This window comes from Primulina eburnea, chromosome 14, assembly GCF_022965805.1.
Source record: "Primulina eburnea isolate SZY01 chromosome 14, ASM2296580v1, whole genome shotgun sequence".
Classification (NCBI taxonomy): Eukaryota; Viridiplantae; Streptophyta; class Magnoliopsida; order Lamiales; family Gesneriaceae; genus Primulina; species Primulina eburnea.
In genome coordinates this window covers 29557409-29576118 of record NC_133114.1, presented here as the reverse complement: position 1 = coordinate 29576118, position 18710 = coordinate 29557409, and the positions used below count along the sequence as shown (strand labels likewise).

The 18710-nt window shown below is 30.8% G+C and overlaps 2 protein-coding genes across 7 annotated transcripts; one reads left to right on the top strand and one right to left on the bottom strand.

Moving 5' to 3' along the window:
- The first annotated feature begins 7557 nt into the window (after window positions 1-7557).
- LOC140812406 (trihelix transcription factor ENAP2-like) lies at window positions 7558-10996 on the top strand. 2 transcript variants are annotated; one of them, XM_073170659.1, is made up of 2 exons: window positions 7558-8682; window positions 10300-10996. In XM_073170659.1, the coding sequence occupies exons 1-2, from the start codon at window positions 7647-7649 to the stop codon at window positions 10311-10313; spliced, it is 1050 nt and encodes a 349-aa protein (XP_073026760.1). In that variant the 5' UTR covers window positions 7558-7646; the 3' UTR covers window positions 10314-10996. The 2 variants fall into 2 exon arrangements, with proteins under 2 accessions (XP_073026760.1, XP_073026761.1); XM_073170660.1 differs by having other exon boundaries at window positions 10528-10990.
- A 297-nt stretch (window positions 10997-11293) lies between these two features.
- Window positions 11294-15021, bottom strand: LOC140813244 (protein LIGHT-DEPENDENT SHORT HYPOCOTYLS 10-like). 5 transcript variants are annotated; one of them, XR_012113859.1, is made up of 2 exons: window positions 14261-15020; window positions 11294-11593 (listed from the first exon to the last, which is right to left on the bottom strand). XR_012113859.1 is itself a non-coding variant. In XM_073171733.1 (2 exons), exon 1 carries the CDS (start codon window positions 14862-14864, stop codon window positions 14322-14324), a length of 543 nt encoding a protein of 180 aa, XP_073027834.1. In that variant the 5' UTR covers window positions 14865-15021; the 3' UTR covers window positions 11294-11617; window positions 14283-14321. The 5 variants fall into 5 exon arrangements, 3 of the variants coding, with proteins under 3 accessions (XP_073027834.1, XP_073027833.1, XP_073027832.1); XR_012113860.1 differs by having other exon boundaries at window positions 11294-11581; XM_073171733.1 differs by having other exon boundaries at window positions 11294-11617; window positions 14283-15021.
- Between the last annotated feature and the right edge of the window lie 3689 nt (window positions 15022-18710).

Here is an 18710-nt window from a genome sequence, read left to right as displayed (position 1 = left end):
TCATTAATTAAATAATTTAGCCAGGGCACGCAAATTTACTCTTTTATTTTATTTATCATTCTTTTTTATTTATATAATATTAATAATAATATAGTATACATCAACATTTATTTACTTTTATAAAACAATATATTTATATATTAATTACCGATGCAAAAGAAATATATTTTATTTTTAATAAGAGAAGTAGTTTTAATAGTAAAATTAAAGACAGATTAGAATTATTAAAATATAATTTTTTTAATATTATGAATTTAATATGGATGGTTTACAACGTATTTAATAACAAGAGGCACAAAGATACCAAATTTGAAGAAATTCAGTTGTAATAAAATTCAAGGAAAACTGCACGAAACAATCCTCGGTAAACCTATATCGGGCTAAACAAAAATTTAGAAGAAAAACCCATTTTCTTTCTAAAATTTCAATATTGGTGTTGGGTTAAACGTGTAAGTGGGAGTAATACTGAGATGAATAACATATAAAAAAGTTCTCAGGTATCAAGTTGTTGACGTTACTACGCATTATCTAGTTGGTTACATCAGTCGTAAAAGAATGACGTCAGATATTTAACGGATAATAAAGTATCTACTGGAGATAGATCCAAAGTTAGTAAAAAATTGCGACTGATCTTTATGATACAATGCTAGCAGATAAACATACACATCCTCGAATTCATGGGCCTAACAACACGATTTATTTGCACTCAAATAGATGCATTTTGCGCTATCACGAGTATAAGGAAATAAAATTGTACGTTGGCAAACTGATATAATTTTTGACATCCAAACCATAAATTTTGTAATTATTTTCAAATAAAATATATTGATTATTTATTATTCATTCTAATTATGAGAAAAATAGTTTGAATGTGTATTTACAACTCACAGAGTCCAGCATAATATAAAATAAGAATGAAAAACATAAAGGAAAATAAATGAAATCAGACAGAAAGGAAACAGGACTCGTGGTTCGCCAGAAAAGCAGTGACTATCCATATTTTTTGTCTTCATACAAATATATATTTAACAATCTGCTAACGAATTAATTCATTAAAAACATAAAATGGTACATAGTATAGATTTAATACATCAGATGGTACTTGATACTTAAAAATAAATTTTAAAAAGCTGATCGAAGTTCGTAAATCTAGATGATTGTAGGTCACGTTGGTAAATGTTGAATTTTGTGTGATGCATCTTGTAAAAAAAATTATATATACGAGCAAATGCTGAAATAAATTTACGTGGTTATGCAATTTGCCTATGTACACAAGAAAGAGAAAAACAATATTTATATTATGGAAAAAATATTACAAAAAACTCTTCACTCATTCAAGATTTTCCTAGCACACCTATACAAATAAGCTTTCAATTTCTTTCAACAAGTTATTTCAATTGTTTCTTATGTTAAAATGCTCTTCATCGCCAAAAATTAAACCTATTGATAGGCAAATTTGATATGAAATTTATTATTCAAAATATTATACGTCCTTCAACTATCAACAAATATATTTTGTAGTCAACTATCAATCATCATTATTATGTAACTAACAGCCATCATTATTAATTATATCAATTGATGAACACTAAAAATATTTTTAGCACAATAATATAATCGCAAAAAAAAATGGTAAAACAGTCTCAAAATTCAATTTTGTGTCCTCTATTAGGATAACTCGTGAAAAATTACTTTTATATATTTAAAATATCACTTATAATTATAAATATAGACATAATTGACTTGTATTTGTTTCACAAAAGATCTACTATAATATAACATAATATAATATGACATGATAGTATACTAACTTGGGGAATCTATTGCGGTCAATTAATTACTCGATCAACTAACCATACTTTATTACAAAAACCTGGCAGAGCTTCACGTGAAAATGAACTAAAAGTTTGATTGAGATATACACACGATTATAGATCTATACATATAAACTATAATTTTGTATATATCACCTCGAAGATATGTTAGAGTTTGTGAAATAAGTGAGCGTTTGATTAATTATTAATAAGACGATTTTCCTACCAACACTTTCTCGAACGAGTTTATCATATAGATTTGCCTAGTGTAGTGTATTTGGATAACATATTTGAAAGCAATTACGTTAGTCCGCATATTAGTCCAGTACGTATCGTATAAAAAAATATCAGTTACAGACTCTCACGTCTTAACAAAATATTGTATGTATCTTAATTCAATATACACATTTGTGTCGAGGACCCAACTTATAAATAAATTTATTAAAGGGATAAAAGAAATTAAGATGGTGATCAATGTAAATTCGTATTTATTTTTGAAAATACTAAGTTTCAATTTTTTTTATTTCGTATATGACGATTTCCTCTCCCCTTTTCTATGCCCCATCTTGTTTAATGTGTACGTATTGATGCCACGATTCCAATTCAAAATTATGGTTGTTGAAATTGAAACCATCTAAAATAGAAAAAAAAACCAAAGTTTTTTTGGACCCAATTTCATGTAAAATCCGACCGACATTGTTTGATTGTTCTAATTTATATATATTCAATAGTCATGTATCCTCGTATGTGGAGACAATTGAGTCCACGGAAGAAGTATGAAGCATGCAATGATAAGAAATATCCACTCTTATTGTCGATGACTTGCAATTGATCAGACTTCAAAGTTCTGAATTTGGGACGAGGTATCAGATTCGAGCTCAATTATAACAAAGACATTATAGTATCGAAATTTTTAATTGAAAAACAATTATACCAATTTATTTTTAACTTGAAATCAAAAAATTTCTCATAATTAGCAAAATATTCCTATATGGGATTCTTTTATTATGCATGAATTTCATTCTCATTGTCCAATTTTGTAACATATCCATCACTTGTATTATGCTCCAACAAGAAAAAGATATCAAATTTCAATAATTATATTTGTCAAAAATATTATATTTCAATAATTAAAATACCCAAATTAAATGACGTGCACCCACCCAAAATAAAAAAATAAAAAATAAAAAATCGGAGCTCCTTCCTACAAATGAAATTAAGTCTCTATCAAACAAGTCTTCGATGCATCGACATTTTTGGACACATCTAAAGTCTTTAGCCTTATCCAAACAGTGGGGATTCTTTTTAGATTAGGTTTTTGATATAGTCGGACCCAACAATATTGTCACTATTCTTAAATAATTACAATAAAATAAACATATCTTCTTAAATATCTTCATATGAAATGAATCGACTTGATTCACAGTTGTAATAAAAATTAATATATTTTTTTCATGAGTTCAGTCAGATTGAATATACTCTCACAAAATTAGCATAAGGCTTGATTTAACAAAAAAAATTGTGAAATAAAAGAGCAAATATTTTTTTTTATTTATATAGTAATAACTAATGAGTAGAATTCAAATATTTTTTTTATATCCGATACATGGACTGATTTCTTGATTTGATGAAATATATTGGTTATTTGTGTTTTTGAAAAAATGAAAAAAAAAAAATATATGTTATAAATTTCCAGTGTTTTATAATTGAATTATGTGTACTATATAACGGATAATTAAGTTATCTGAACAAAATTTTCATATTTTATTTTCTGCTTGCGTGACATTAAAACAGCTGGTAATTGTCAAATCACGAAATCAAGTAAATTTCATTCATAAAATATATATTGACTTTCCTGCCACGATAACTTGTGGATGCAATAAATTTTCTATAAAATAAAATAAAATAAAGACGCACTCTCTGAAATATGAGAAGAAACGTGACAACGGTGATACTGACAGGAAATTTCATGTTTTAATGCTATCCTCGTAATATTACAAGACATTGTTTGAAATTTGAGATGAAACGACGAAAAATTGCCTGATATAAGGGAAATAAATTCATATATATGAATAATAAAATGATTGATAACTTTATTTTTTTAAAATATAAGTTAAATGTTGAATGAAACGAAGACATGTAACCAACTAATTATGTAGCATCAAAAGGTGCCCAAAAGTTCATGCATATAAGTATGAACATTTATATTTACGCGTGAGTCCACCGGAAAGTATGAATCTCACATATAAAGATAAATGTCTAAATTTGGATAAATTGTAGAATTACTGGTGCAAAGGAAAATATTTAATTCGTATTTGAGCTTATCGAATTCGAACCGAACTCGAACTCGAACTCGAACATACATGTTCAAATTTTTTTGGTCTCGAGCCCAAATTATTTCGTTCGGTAATCGATTGATGTTCTTAATATTATATAATTATATATTAAATAAATAAATTTCGAGCATTTCAAGTATTTTTTTGCGAGTAATAGTTCACGAAAATTTCGAATCTTTCGAGCCGAACTTGAACTCGGATTTTAATTCAAACCAAATTCGAGCAAATTTTTTTAAAATCTTCGAATTTCAAATCAAGCTTAATCTCGAACTTGAATAGAACAAATTCGAGCCTTCAAATTTTCGTCAAATTCGACTTGGTTTAGTTCGTTTGCACCTTTAGTTAGGACAATTAGGTTCTGCCTGAATTGATGTATTCGAATTTCAATATGAATTTTATTAGATTTCAAATAAATTCAAGATAAATGTAATTTCAAGTCCATCCATAAAAATAAAATACACATATCAGAGCACAACATAAATGTATCATCTCATTAATCAATCGGAGCCTTTATACTCTTTGATTGAATACTAATAGAATTTACATCTAATCTAAAATTACAATATGAATGATTATGAAACAATGGATGCCAAAATATCATAATCAGTTTTAATAAATAAAAAGTATGTCATCTATTAAGGGTGTTTTTGTTATTTTATTAAAAATTAATATCATATTACTCACGGAATATTGTTCTAAAGAAATCATGTTTTGTCTAAGTGATTAAATTTATACATCATGAAACAATGGAAAAGAAAAATCAAATATGAGTGTTTGAAAATAAAATTGAAAAATTATTTTTTTTTTAAAAAAAAAATAGAACGTTTGATAAATAAGTTATGAGTGAGTCTCATGTGAGACCGTCTCACGGATCATAATCTATGAGACGGGTCAATCCTACTCATATTCACAATAAAAAGTAATACTCTTAGCATAAAAAGTAATACTTTTTCATGGGTGACCCAAATAAGAGATCCGTCTCACAAATACGACCCGTGAGACCGTCTCACACAAGTTTATGCAATAAGTTATTATGATAACTAACTTTTTAACAAAATAACAAAAACACCCTTCTTAGATGACATGCTTTTATTTATTAATTTGAATGTAAATTATATTTTTGGATTAGACAAAAATATTGAAAAAAATATTAGAATATTTTTCATTCATTTATCAAAATATCATAATCAATTTTGCAAAAATAAGAATCAGCATGTCTCTTGCTTTGAAATTTTAATTAAATGTAGTATAAACTAAATATGAGGTTAAGAAATATGAAACTGACGTTTTAAGTTAAAAGTAAGAATATTTTTTAAATGATTACAAATACTTTTACATAAAGATCACTTAAAAAATTTTATTCTCCCCTCATAACATATATACTAAGAAATTATTGGCACAAATGAAGTTTTCATTTTACCTTTATTTAATTAAAAATTGTGGGAAGTATGTAACGTATTTAACGAATAAGGGTATACTGGTCAAATAATAGAGAAAATAATAATAAATATAAACACTTGAATAGATATTTGAGACAATTGAAAAAATAAAACTTCTATATTCGGAATAATCACTATTTTAGAAAATCGACACAAGACTGTTGTAAATTACCTACTAGATCGTCGTATCACCGTTAGCTTCAGACATCACAATATTCAAAACTTCATCGGACCGTGCATATTGGTTCGAATTGTAAAACGCCAATTTCTTTTTAGATAAGAACAATGGGTTTGAACTTTTAGTCTTAAAAATATGTATCGACAGAATTTTTGTTTAAACTAAAAAAAAAAGAGTAGAGAAAAAGAATTGAATCTATAATAGTGCATGTTATGAAACGCAAATTGCGAATTGTTACATTAGAAATTGTTTGTTGATAAGTACAATAATTTACTAAATCATTTTTCGTTTTTGTCATGTTATTGATAATTGAGGGTTTTAATCATATAATTTGTATTTTTTTCGTTTAGTTATTTTTTCTCAACGTATTGATGTAATACTTGATACGTCAGTAATTTTCGGTATCATGTGACTAACGTCAGCATCACAATAAAAAATGATTAAAATTGAAAAAAAATATTGTAATTAAATAACAAAAAATTTAAATTGATATATTACGAACTTAACCATAAAAAATATGCAAATGACAAAAAAAACATGCAATTTTTCTCATGGATCGGGCTGTCCCTTTTGAACATGAATGATAGCCAAAATAATATAAGAACATACAAAACATGGACCAGATATACATGTTTGAAAAGCCCATCATACAAAACGTGGCGGGCTTCGTTGACCAAAGATGAGAATCACATTTAACTTAAATAGTGATATTTGGCACGCATTTGCATCTTCTACAAAAAAAATTTATGATTAATTTGATTTATATTTAAAATAGATTGATGTCATAATCGTGAAAAATAGTGAATGACTAAATTGAAAATTTGAAATTATGAATCACAAAAAATGAAATTAGAGTTGTTCAACAAAATGAATCATGGAAGGTTCGATCCTGGGTGTGGGGGCAGTGCCCACACCCAAGATCAAGGGTTGAGATTCATATCATGAGGAATAAAAAAATTTAAAAAAAATAAAAAATTGGACCAGAAAAAATTCTGGCCCTTGGATGTACCCCTACAGACACTGCCTGTAGGGGTAGGGTGAAATAATCCATGAATCAGGCTGGGTCTCCTTGGTAAAAAAGACGGTGTCCATTGGACTTCAAGCTTTTATTGAAAAGCAACCATGAAATCAAGTTTTTTTTTGGCTCTATTACGAGAAAACTTACTAAATACTAGTGTATTGATATACACGTTGCAAGTTTGTATAATATTTTTTATAATTCATTTGATTCCTATTTAAATGATGATCAAAATATAATTATAAAAAATAATAAGAGACTACACTGTAATTTTGATATATAAATTGAAAATTAAAAGAATAAAAAAGTGCTCTCAGTAATAATTGAACCTATAATCTAAACCCGAATAAACAATGACTTTTCCGCTGACCTATATTTATCTTGCATTAAAATTTTAACATTTTATTAATATATATAATTATTAAAACAGACCGTGACACAAAAGTCAGTTACTCTAAGTAACTCAAATTTAATAAAATAGTATAAATTAATAGATATTATTTTATCTTCTCAATGCTATGAATTATATATTTTTATTATTATTTCAAATGTATAGACTTATATAATATTTAGCAATATTTTTTCTACTCATTTATTAATATACTCTTATTTAATTTGAGACTTGCAATTAACTAAGTATTTAAAGATAAAAAATTATTTAAGTAAATATTTATTAAATAAGAATAAAATTAGAAAATCGTTTGTATAATATAATCCCACACATTATTAAATTAAATTAAGTTTTTAAAAAATAAAAATAAGAAAAAAGAGAGAACTTCCACCGCCGGTGCTTGGCTCGGACTACTCTCTTCGCAAACTCCAATAATACCTCTCAGAATCCCGCCGCCGCACGCCACCGACATGTTGCCTTCACCCACCTCTCCTTCCCCTCCTTACTCTGCCACAGCGTCCCCCATCTCGGACGACGATAAACATCTCCATTCTCCCTCGCCCTCACCGACAAAACCCGAACTTCCACCGCCGGCGATACGAACCCCGGGTTTTCCGACCCGTGAGGACTGTTGGTCAAAGGATGCAACTCAGACGCTCATTGATGCCTGGGGGGCACGCTACGTGGAGCTTAACCGCAAAAACCTCCACCGTAAAGACTGGCAGGAGGTTGCCGACGCCGTCAATGCCATCCACGCCACTTCCCTTAAGCTTCGCCGTACAGACGTCCAGTGTAAGAACCGCATCGACACCGTAAAAAAGAAGTACAAGATCGAGAAGTCTAAGGTCGTTCAATCAAACTGCCGCTACTCCTCCACGTGGCCCCACTTCCGCAGCATTGATGCCCTCATCGGTGGCACTTCCTCCAAGATTAGCACTTGTAAATCCGACGGTCACAGCAGGGGCCTTCACCTCAGAGTTTCTCCTTCGCCGGAGGCCTCATCGTCCCCCCCGCCTCCACCTAAGGCACTCACCCATTTCCAGATGATTCCACCGTCAATTATCCAGCACCAGGAAAAAGATCAAGCTTTCAGTGATCTTCTGGGACTACCATGGTCTATACCTGTTGGGCCCAGGTCTAAGCGGAGCATGAAGAATTTCTCTGTCATGGCAGCGGCGGCGGCGGTGATGAAGGGTAAAGAGGATGAAGAAGAGGATTCTGGAGCTTGGGGTCTGGAGCTATCGGCAGTGGGAATGAAAAGGAAAAGGCCAATGGGAGAGAAAGGGACAGTGGTGGTAGAGGGGTATGGTAGGTTAGCAGATGCCATAGCTAGTTTAGGGAAGACATATGAGAAAGTGGAGGTGGCAAAGCAGAGGCAGATGGTGGAGTTGGAGAAACAAAGGATGCAGTTTGCGAAGGATTTGGAGATCCAGAGAATGAAGGTATTTATGGAATCACAGGTCCAGTTCAAAAAGCTTTGTCGAGTAAAGCACAATTCGCAAAGTAGTAAGTGTCGAAAACCCAATCGCCTTATGTTTTGAAGCTTTTAGTTACTGTCGCGAAGCTGCGATGTGGATTATGCTGCATTGCTCGGAAAAAAATGGATTGGTATTTATTTTCGTTTTGTGCTTGCTACCTAACCACATTGGTATCTTACGGCCTTGCCGGTATAGTAAATAAATAATGTTAGAGATAGAAAGTGTTGATATTTGGTGTTCACCATTTGCATGGGGATTAATATAAATTTGTTTGGCACCCATTGAGATGTAAAGCTATAGAACTCGCAAATTGGTGTTATACCGGAGAATCATTTCACCTTACAAGATATCATTTTTTTTAATGCACCTTGTTTATTTGATTGAATATATTTTGCAAGTTCTATGAAGATTGTTTGTTTCTGTGCTTCAGTTTATCGCTGTAATCAATTGTGTGCTCTACAATCATGAATTTTTTATACCATTTTCCTGTGGCATGCTTTAATGGTACAAATTCTTTTAAGTTTGCATGAAATAGTGTCTACTTGCAAGATACTAGCAAATTTGCCATTGCAGATCCTCTATTCACACGAGAAAATTGGGTGAATTGGTTTTTGAATGTTTAAGAATTCGAGCATTACTCGCGTATTTTATGAACTAAAATCGGATTTGCGGCTGGTGATGACTTCTTAATATTCCTTTTTGAAAGTCTTTTGGGTGACTCTGTTGTCTTGTTGTTCATGTTGCTTCATTTAACAAAACCAACAAAACTATTTATTGAATTTTCTCACTCTTTTTCTTAAACTACTCCGAAATTATATCTGATTTATATCACCCCTTCTTCACAAACTTATTAGTTGGGGCATCTGCTATATTTGGCATTATCTAGAACATATTCTTTACAGGTTCATATGATTTGTTAAACCAAAGCATCCCCTTAGTTTTGCATTACTACTGACGTGTAAGACAAAACAGTTGGCAGATAGCATTTCATTGTTTTAATATAATCAAATTCTAATACTTCCTGTTCCTCATCGGATAGTGAGAAGAGAGTTTATGATTGTTTGTAAGAAGATAGTCGCACATGTTATATTTGTAGGCTTATGCGTATATTTTGATTCAATGCGTGGTGTTAAGATTGGAACTTGGACCTAATTTACCTTTCAAGAAATTGATTCAGGAGAACCACATCGGTTGGTTAAATAAACTGGGAGTTGTATATATGTGTTTGGAACCTGAGCTTTGATATCATGTTACATCGGTTGGTTAATTAACCTGGGAGTTGTATATATGTGCTTGGACAATTCTCCCCCCTTGAGCTAGCTTTTGGAATTGAGTTAGGTCCAAGTTCCAATCTTAACACGTTGAGTCGATTGTGAATTCTAAAAGATGATTTTTACTGAGTAAATGGTAAATGGGTTAGTGGGTTCTGAAATTGCTGCCGCATTAGACCAAAAGTACTCAACTATCCAGTTCCCAAGCAACACCCTGAATTTTTTTTTTTTTAGATCATAGACATCTCTTGATCTTTTTTATAATCATCCACTTCATCCAATATATGTTGACTCTTTACCAATAATACTACAATGTGTCCATATTGCAAAGACTGAACCTCTGCGTAAATCATTTCTGGTACCAATGTTTGCAGCTTTCTTATATTGATTCCCAGAATCCCGCATGAGTTTCGTGATGGTAATATCATCATCGGTTCTAGCCTGGAATCTGAATTGTCATTGTCTCCAAGTAATGAACAAGCACAATTTGGTGTATTTTTTTGTTATCTGTCAACAGATAGGGAGAAACTGATACTCGACACAAATTTGAAATATATTTTTAAAGAAATTTTAATGTACGCTTTTCATCTCCTTTTTAACAGATGGTTACTTATAAACTCAACGGCATCAACGTAACTGGCTAGTTTTCAGAAGAAGACACGGTACGCATCAGTTAAGCTCTGCATATACATACAGGTCTGGCTAATTTAGATATCATTGTTATTATTATTATTATTATTATTATTATTATTATTATTGTTATGTATCTAATTGTTATTATATATATATATATATATATATATATATATATATATATATAGATTGAGACTTAAAGTTATCAGGTTAGTTCCATGACGAGTATACTGTGAAGTGGTCCTTTTTTTTTGGACAACAATCTTGTCAAATGGTAGGTGTAACTTGTAATCTATCGAATTATCGCTTCTTGTTTTAATCTCAATGTTTTTTTTATACTTAAATCACTGAAAAATATGTTGTATAAATTAGATTGTTCCCTTCCAAACTGAACTAAGTGCTGCTGAAAATGTTGGATGTTAATCAAACACTAGGGGTTTTCATCCTGTAAAAGATGAACTTTTTGGTTTTTAGTCTTCATATATATATATATATATATATATATATATATATATATGAAGACTAAAAAGATTGTCGAATTATTTTTGTAATGAATAAATATTTTGTATGGAAGCTTTTCAATTAATAATTAGCATTAATTTGATTAAGATTCTTGCCCCAAAATTAAGTATCCACCAGCAATTAAACTCGTGATTATATTGACTATACATATTTGTAAAACCGAACGACGTTTGATTAACAAATGGTTGTTCGTGTGTGCGAAACGTTAGTTAATTGGAATGAATCATAGAGTTGGATTGGTACAAAAATAAAAATAAAAATACGGTACTGACATGTGAATCAAGCCGAACTAACGTGAAATTATTTGATAATACAAGACTTTAGAATATTTCAAAACAACTCAAAAATCATATGCAATATAATAATGAAATATGAGTTATTATCATATGATTATATATATATATATATATATATATATATATATATATATATATAATAGAGTAAATCAATATTGAATTTGTGTAGAAAGAAGTCCACAACTTGAACAGAAACTTGGCATGCCTCGAACCAGTTCTTCCCCACCACACGACGACGTTCCTGCTAAAAAAATTACATCATTAATCGCCTGAACTGGGACAACTGGAATAAACAGAAAACCACACTTCCGCGAGGATATATAAAAGATATCGATAAATTTCTATAAGAAATTTTTTTATTATCAAAATTGTGAGATAAATGAGGCATTGATTATTATTGAGACTTTCAACACGAAATTTGACTTAAGATGTGCTTTGAAGGTAAGAACTCTTTCAACCCTTTTTTCGGCCTTGTCTTGAGATGATCAATTGAATCTAATACACAAGATCATTAATTATAATTTAAGTTTATTTAAATGAACTCAAAATATATAAACCAACACAATGAAAGCAGTATCACAATTTCATTTGTCTTAAAATAAAAAATGAACATATTCAAATACTAATATCCAAACACAAGAAGTGAAAAATCAGATAAATGTAAAATAATCATGTCTTGCCACTGAAAGATTCATTAATATAAAACCCTAACCCAGCTTAATTTTAGAAATCTAAAGTCTTCTTTCTCAATAAAATGTAACAATCCTTGGTACTGTTTCTCTCATAAAACATATCAAATCTTACTTATGGATTATATATACGTGTGATTTTAAGACACAAATGTTCATTCAAGATTATTCCTGGAGTTCTACAAACTTCATCAATTTACCATCCAAAGTGTGATTAATCTTAGTATATTTTTGAAGTAACACTTAGACAGAAAACAGGAAAAATTGCAGTTCAGCAGTCTGAAATGACAATTATAGCTAAACACTATCAACTGAACGTACAGTTTCATACAGACTGCCCATTGTAAACCCTAGGAACCCTGACAAAACACACCACATATATTTAAAAATAAAGCAAGAGAGAGCATCTTGTCCATTGGTTTTTCTTCATATATTATGTAACAGAAAAGGATTATGAATCAGTGTGTTAATTATTTGGAGATTATACTCTAATATCAGTATATATTGTTACTCCGAGTCATTGGCCTTAGAAATTTTCTGATTAATCTTTGACTAACTATGTAATTATAATGAAAATCATCTCCAGATCACCCTCTCAACCCAAGAAGTTCATTGCTTATGATTGATAACTTATATCTCGATTATGTTCGATCGTTGAGTGAATCGTAGCCACACAAATAGATTATGCACAATTTCACTCAAAGTTATTGGATCTTTAATTGATGATCATGCATTTAAGTACAGTGTAGGGTTAATTTTGGACATCTAGTATTTTGCGGAAGATGAATTTTAATTTAAGGCATATACTTTACTATTCCTCAGCCTTTTAAAATAGAAAAAAAAAATTTGATTCATTCTCTTATAATATAAGATCTTATATTTATAGATTTTTGATAAATTGTTGATCGGTCATTAGCCCAAGATTTTAACACGATGTTTATTTTTTCGCTTGGTAAAAAAATAAAGCGTTGGGACAAAAACGAATATTTGTGATGTCCCACAAAATCTGTACAGACAGAAGGTAAAATCTAGTAAAGATGCAAAGGACAATCATGTTTAAAGAAAATTATGAAATGCACTCACCATTATATTATTAATTATATATTAAAGAAATCGGATTAGTGGGGGAGTTTATGATAATGGAGTTTTTAATTAATAGAATATATCATTTTTATAATTAATAAGCATTTCTTGATTTCTCGTACACCTGGGTGATATCACATTAATGATGAGATTTTCGTGTTAAATATTAATGTACATGAAATCCTTGAAAACTCTCTCCATAAAAAAGAAAGAAATCCTTCAAAACGCAGGTGTGCGTCGGTATATATATGCATGGGATAAATCATGGAACTAACTACATTATTTATATAACTCTGATATGTATTGAATCAAGATAAAAACATGAAATGCGTCCCCCTGATCAGCTCTAACATAGATCATGGCTATATTTGTGAGGAGCAAAAACTCTGCCACAATCCTAAAAGATGCTATAGAAAGAAAATGGGAAGGCTGACATGAAATTGAGAGTACTAAAATGTGGACTAGCTAACCACAAATTGGTGAGATTTTTTAGAACAAAAAACTTGAAGGAACAGAAGGATTCTATACGGTGTCAGTGAAAAAAAAGAGGTCCATCAATTTGTATGTTGAAATGATTCCAAGAAATGAAAAAATGTCACCGTTCTCGAGGTGGAACTTGCAGGCATGAAAACACATGCTTAAAAACACTGCATTGGAATGGTCTCAAGAAGAGCTAGCAAATTTTGGTTGGCTATATTTGTCATTGCTGTTAATTGTCTTGCATTGCATTGGTTCTATCTAGGGTTTATGGATGAATATACCACCTTTCGTATACGTTTGGAAGATCCCATTACTTGTAGTAAAATGCTCCTTTGATATCTGATTTTTCAGCTTTTCTTCTTGCTATTCCATAGAAAATATTAATCATTCTTCTAGTGAATAATCAATCCTCCCTAATTTACTTCTTTAGATCGGAATTATATCAAATTATATTTACTAAGGCAGGTTTTGTGTACACAGAAACATATGATTGATATATTTACTCAAGCAGGTTTTGTGTATACAGACACATATGAAATCATCTAAATGAAAAATGGCATGTAAACTACGCTGATATTAGAGCAAGTAATTGAGAATAAACACAAACCATTTTCAAGAAAATGAGAGAATACTTTTGAGAAGAAGTTTACCCACTTCCGATTGGATCCATTATATCTGGTTGGAAACTCGGAATCAAGAAAATGGCATAGATGCAGAATTGGATTCATCATCGGGCGTTCCACTACTACTTCCAGTCTTCTTCTTCTTCTTCTTGTAAGGGATCCCTCTTGCCTTAGCTTGGCATTCCTTCACTTCCCTCAGATAAATCCTGATTGCTCCACTAGCAAATGGGTTATTTTCCGGTGATCCGCCGTTCTCCTCATAGGCGGCACGCAGCCTACCGATAAGTGCATCAAGGCTACCCCAAGCCTGCCTCAGCGGGCAGGCGCAAGGCGCCGGAGGCTCTGGCTGCCCAAAAAAGATGCAGCCTTGCAAGTGAACCTTAGTCTTCCCGAACTGATCCAGGTACCTCAAGAAATCCAGCACATGGTTGCTGTTGCACTGAGACAGCGCCACCTGCGGCCTCTGATTTTTCAAGAACTGCCCGAAAGTGTTCCAGTCCCTCCTCTTCTGGGATTCGTACCGGCTGGGAGTAATCGCTGTCGCCGCCGATAAATCCCCGCCAGTGGGGGATCTTGATGATGATCCTTCGGACAAATCTTTTCCTCTCTCCATACCATCAATTTTTTTTTTTGTGGATCTTGTTGCTGTATCCTTCTGTTTTTTGCTAAATAAGGGAAAATGTTTGAAGGTTAAAGGAATAGTTATTTGAAGCAATCGGAAGATGAAGAAATCACATCAAAAGACAGTGGTATTTGGGTTGAGCTGACATGCAATGGGCCACATGCAGTTGCTTTCTGCTTCTTTTTTCTGACTATTTTCTGCCATTTTCTTCATAATTTTTAACATCTTATTGAATATGTGATTCAACCAATAATTTTAAATATTTTTTTGTAATTTTGTGGACATTATTACTATCTACTTCATTAATTTGTACTACTAAATACCCCATTGAAAATATTGTTCTTGCTACTTGACAAAATATAATCCAGTCGTGAGTGGGATCCCTAGGGCAGTGACAGCCAATACCCTAATTACGGATTCTAAAGTTTACGAGTAATTATGAATAATTTTCAAATTCTGCTGCAAATCCAACTTTTTTTTATTACACGACACGCCTCACTTTAATCTACAATTACTTCTTGCATTTGATCATGGCCGACACAGTGACAAAATACTCTAGCTGATAGAAAATTACTAAAGGTGTGCTCAAATTAAATCAAATATTCTAAATTCTTTTGTTTGTTGAAAAAGACTTGATTTCTATAAATCTCAAATCCCTTTCTTGTCACTTTAAGAGACTATATATGTGAATTCTATGATGGATTTAAAGTCTGCATAAATCCCAAAACTCTTTCTTATCACTTTAATGAAGATTTGATTTTTCCTATATTATCATTACCGATATTAAGTATAAAACAAGTGACACTATGTTTAATGTTATATTAACAATATATTATCACGATTGGATCAGCTTAGGCATATAGCGAAGCACCATATTATCAACATGGGACCTATTTAAACTTCGCAAATCAACTATAGTTAATTAATTCACCCTTAAATGAATAATAGTTGTGTGCGTTGTCGCATCCAATAGGGTTCGTTATTCATTTTCACACGCAAAGGTCCATAAAAAAAATCACGTACCTCGTATATATAATATTAAATGTGGATTGTTGGATATATGATTAGTTAATACGTACATTAGCTCGAAACTTCATGATTTACGAGTTTTGAAACATTAATTGCACAATTAAGGCACTTAACTTGATGTGACAGGCCAGTATTTCAAAGGAAAGGGAAAAAATGAAAATAAAACAAGGAAATATATAATAATAGAGGTGGGCCGGTGCATCATATTTACTGATGCAATTTCTACATTGTCGTGGCTGTCGTTTTCAAATGGAACTGGAATAGTTCACACATGTACGTATCTGAGGAGTAATGGATACATATTCCAATTGGGAGCACTCTTGTCAAGGTTTCCGGAAACAGGATTTAATTGCATAAAAAGGCATTCATGTATTGGAATATATAATAGTGCACTTGCCCTACCAAATAAATTACAATACATCCTCACAACCCGGAAACATAAATGACACACACACACACACACACACACACATGGACATTTTAAATATGGCCTGTGCTACACAACCTTAAAATTAAGGATTTTGTGTATATTGAGATATTAATATAAGTTTGATCTGTGAACTGAGCAGTCGAGTTTTGAACAGTAATAGGTCAAGCGGCATTTTAAGTAGTATAGAAAATTCGGATTTTCGAATTCAGAACACAAATGCTAGGCAGAATACCGGAAGAGAGAACGATAAGCAGTTAACGCGAAGCTAATCAGTAAATTTGGGTATCGGTGAAGACAAGAAATGGTAGAGAGCTAGATCAGTTGTTCTATGGTGATACTTGTGTGCACATATCCATGATTTATACAGCAGTGGCACCTATGATTTTTTATGCAAGTTCGATCGACATAAAAGGGTAAAACTTAAATATTTTGTGTCGGCAAAGGTGGTTAAAATCTCATCTCCTTTTAAACAATATTTCGGTGAGAATTTTGTGAACGAATTGAAGAGAATCGAGTCAATTTGATGTTGAATTAGCTTAAGGTCGATCGGCTTAGACGAAAATATGTTTGCAAATTATTAAGAACCTGAATACAAAATTGTATTTGTAGTATTGTCCCATGGGAGTATATCTTTTTATTGTATAAGAACGAACAATTTATTATGTTTTTCTTATAAAAAAAAACAATTTTCCGTTCTTTTACATACATAATTAATGTAAGACTTTAAATAAGAAAATTCAATGTTGTAATGAAGTTTATTTACTTTTGGTTTAAATAATGGTAACAGAATATTAAACTTCCGAATAAGAATTATTCACGATTTGTACTAAATAATTAATTATGATTTGATTAATGATGATCGATGTCAAATTGTCAACATCAATAATAAACACCGAGGTTCGCCAAAGAAAAAATATTTTGTTAACTAGTTAATTAATATTTGATGCTGATTTTCCAGCCTGTAATTAACTTACTAATAAGGCAAAATGCAGATCTGTGGTTTCCACTTTCCATGTGTTTTTTTTTCTCTCATGGCCAAGTTTAAGCACAATTTTTATATATTAATTAAATTTTTTAATTAACATTTATTTATTATTCGAATTATTTATTTACAAAAAAAACGCAGGAAGTGACTGCTAATCAGTCTGAATGCCCTACTCTACAGATTTTTCATTTACTTTTTTCAATTTTTAATTTTACAGTCTCCGGGACTGCTTAAATATAAAGTTGGCCGTGCACATTTTACATTATTAAATATTAAATATGATTTTTTTTTTTCATCCACAAATTTTGTATAGAATTTATTTATTTATTTATTTATTTTTAGGAAAAATAATTAGTTATAAATATTTGACAATTTAATAACAAAAACGTCTATGATACGCGAATTTTACGTGTAATAATCAGTTATCTAATATTAAGACAAATTTTAAAAGATTTCTCAAGATATAAAGATGTTTCAAACACACTATCTCTTGCTCTTGTCTGCCTATTTTATTTATTTAGCATCCATTTCTCTTTTTTATATTTATTTTATAACATAAAATTGTATTTTATTATTTATTTGTCCAAACAAAACAAAACCAAACATTATTGATCCAAAGTGGACCCATTATGTCCCACCAATATTATTAAACTAATGAGAATGGTTAAGGGATTGGCTAATTTTAAATCTTTAAGAATTAATTATTCTTAAAACAAACATTCACAAAAGGATCATATCGATCTTTTAGTCTTATATAACATCTCAGATAACCTTTGGATTCAAATATTGGTGAATTTACCAAAAATTTATATGGTTCAATATATTGATGGTACTTTTAAAACTTTTTTAAAATTCTTTTTTTTTTCGGAAACAATATTAAAACGTAAGACAAAAACTTGTATCAGACGGTTTTACGAGTCGTATTTTATGAGACAGATCTCTTATTTGGGTCATCCATAAAAAAATATCACTTTTTATGCTAAGCTTATTATTTTTTTATTATGATTATCGGTAGGGTTGACTCGTATCACAGATAAATATTTGTGAGACCGTATCACAAAAGACTTACTCAAAATGTAAAATTCATTTTAATTTGTTTAATTATTTGTAGTAAGTTTAGATAAGTCGTTAGACGTTATTATATAATTTTATATGCTGTTCGAGTATGTTTTAATTGTTAAACTAAAGATATACTTGTATTTTAGATAAAATATGTGGAGTCTTTATCCGAAATCTATATTAAACAACTACAGCGTGCAATGATAAACTTAAATAAGTCACAATTAGAGTTAAATCATAATATGCCGGAAGGCAAAAACTTGTGTGAGACGGTCTCACGGGTCAAATTTTGTGAGACGGATCTTTATTTGGGTAATCCATGAAATAGTATTGC

Coding starts and splice junctions, on each gene's coding strand:
- LOC140812406 (XM_073170659.1), top strand. CDS start 7,647: ATGTTGCCTTCACCCACCTCTCCTTCCCCTCCTTACTCTGCCACAGCG.
- LOC140813244 (XM_073171733.1), bottom strand. CDS start 14,864: ATGGAGAGAGGAAAAGATTTGTCCGAAGGATCATCATCAAGATCCCCC.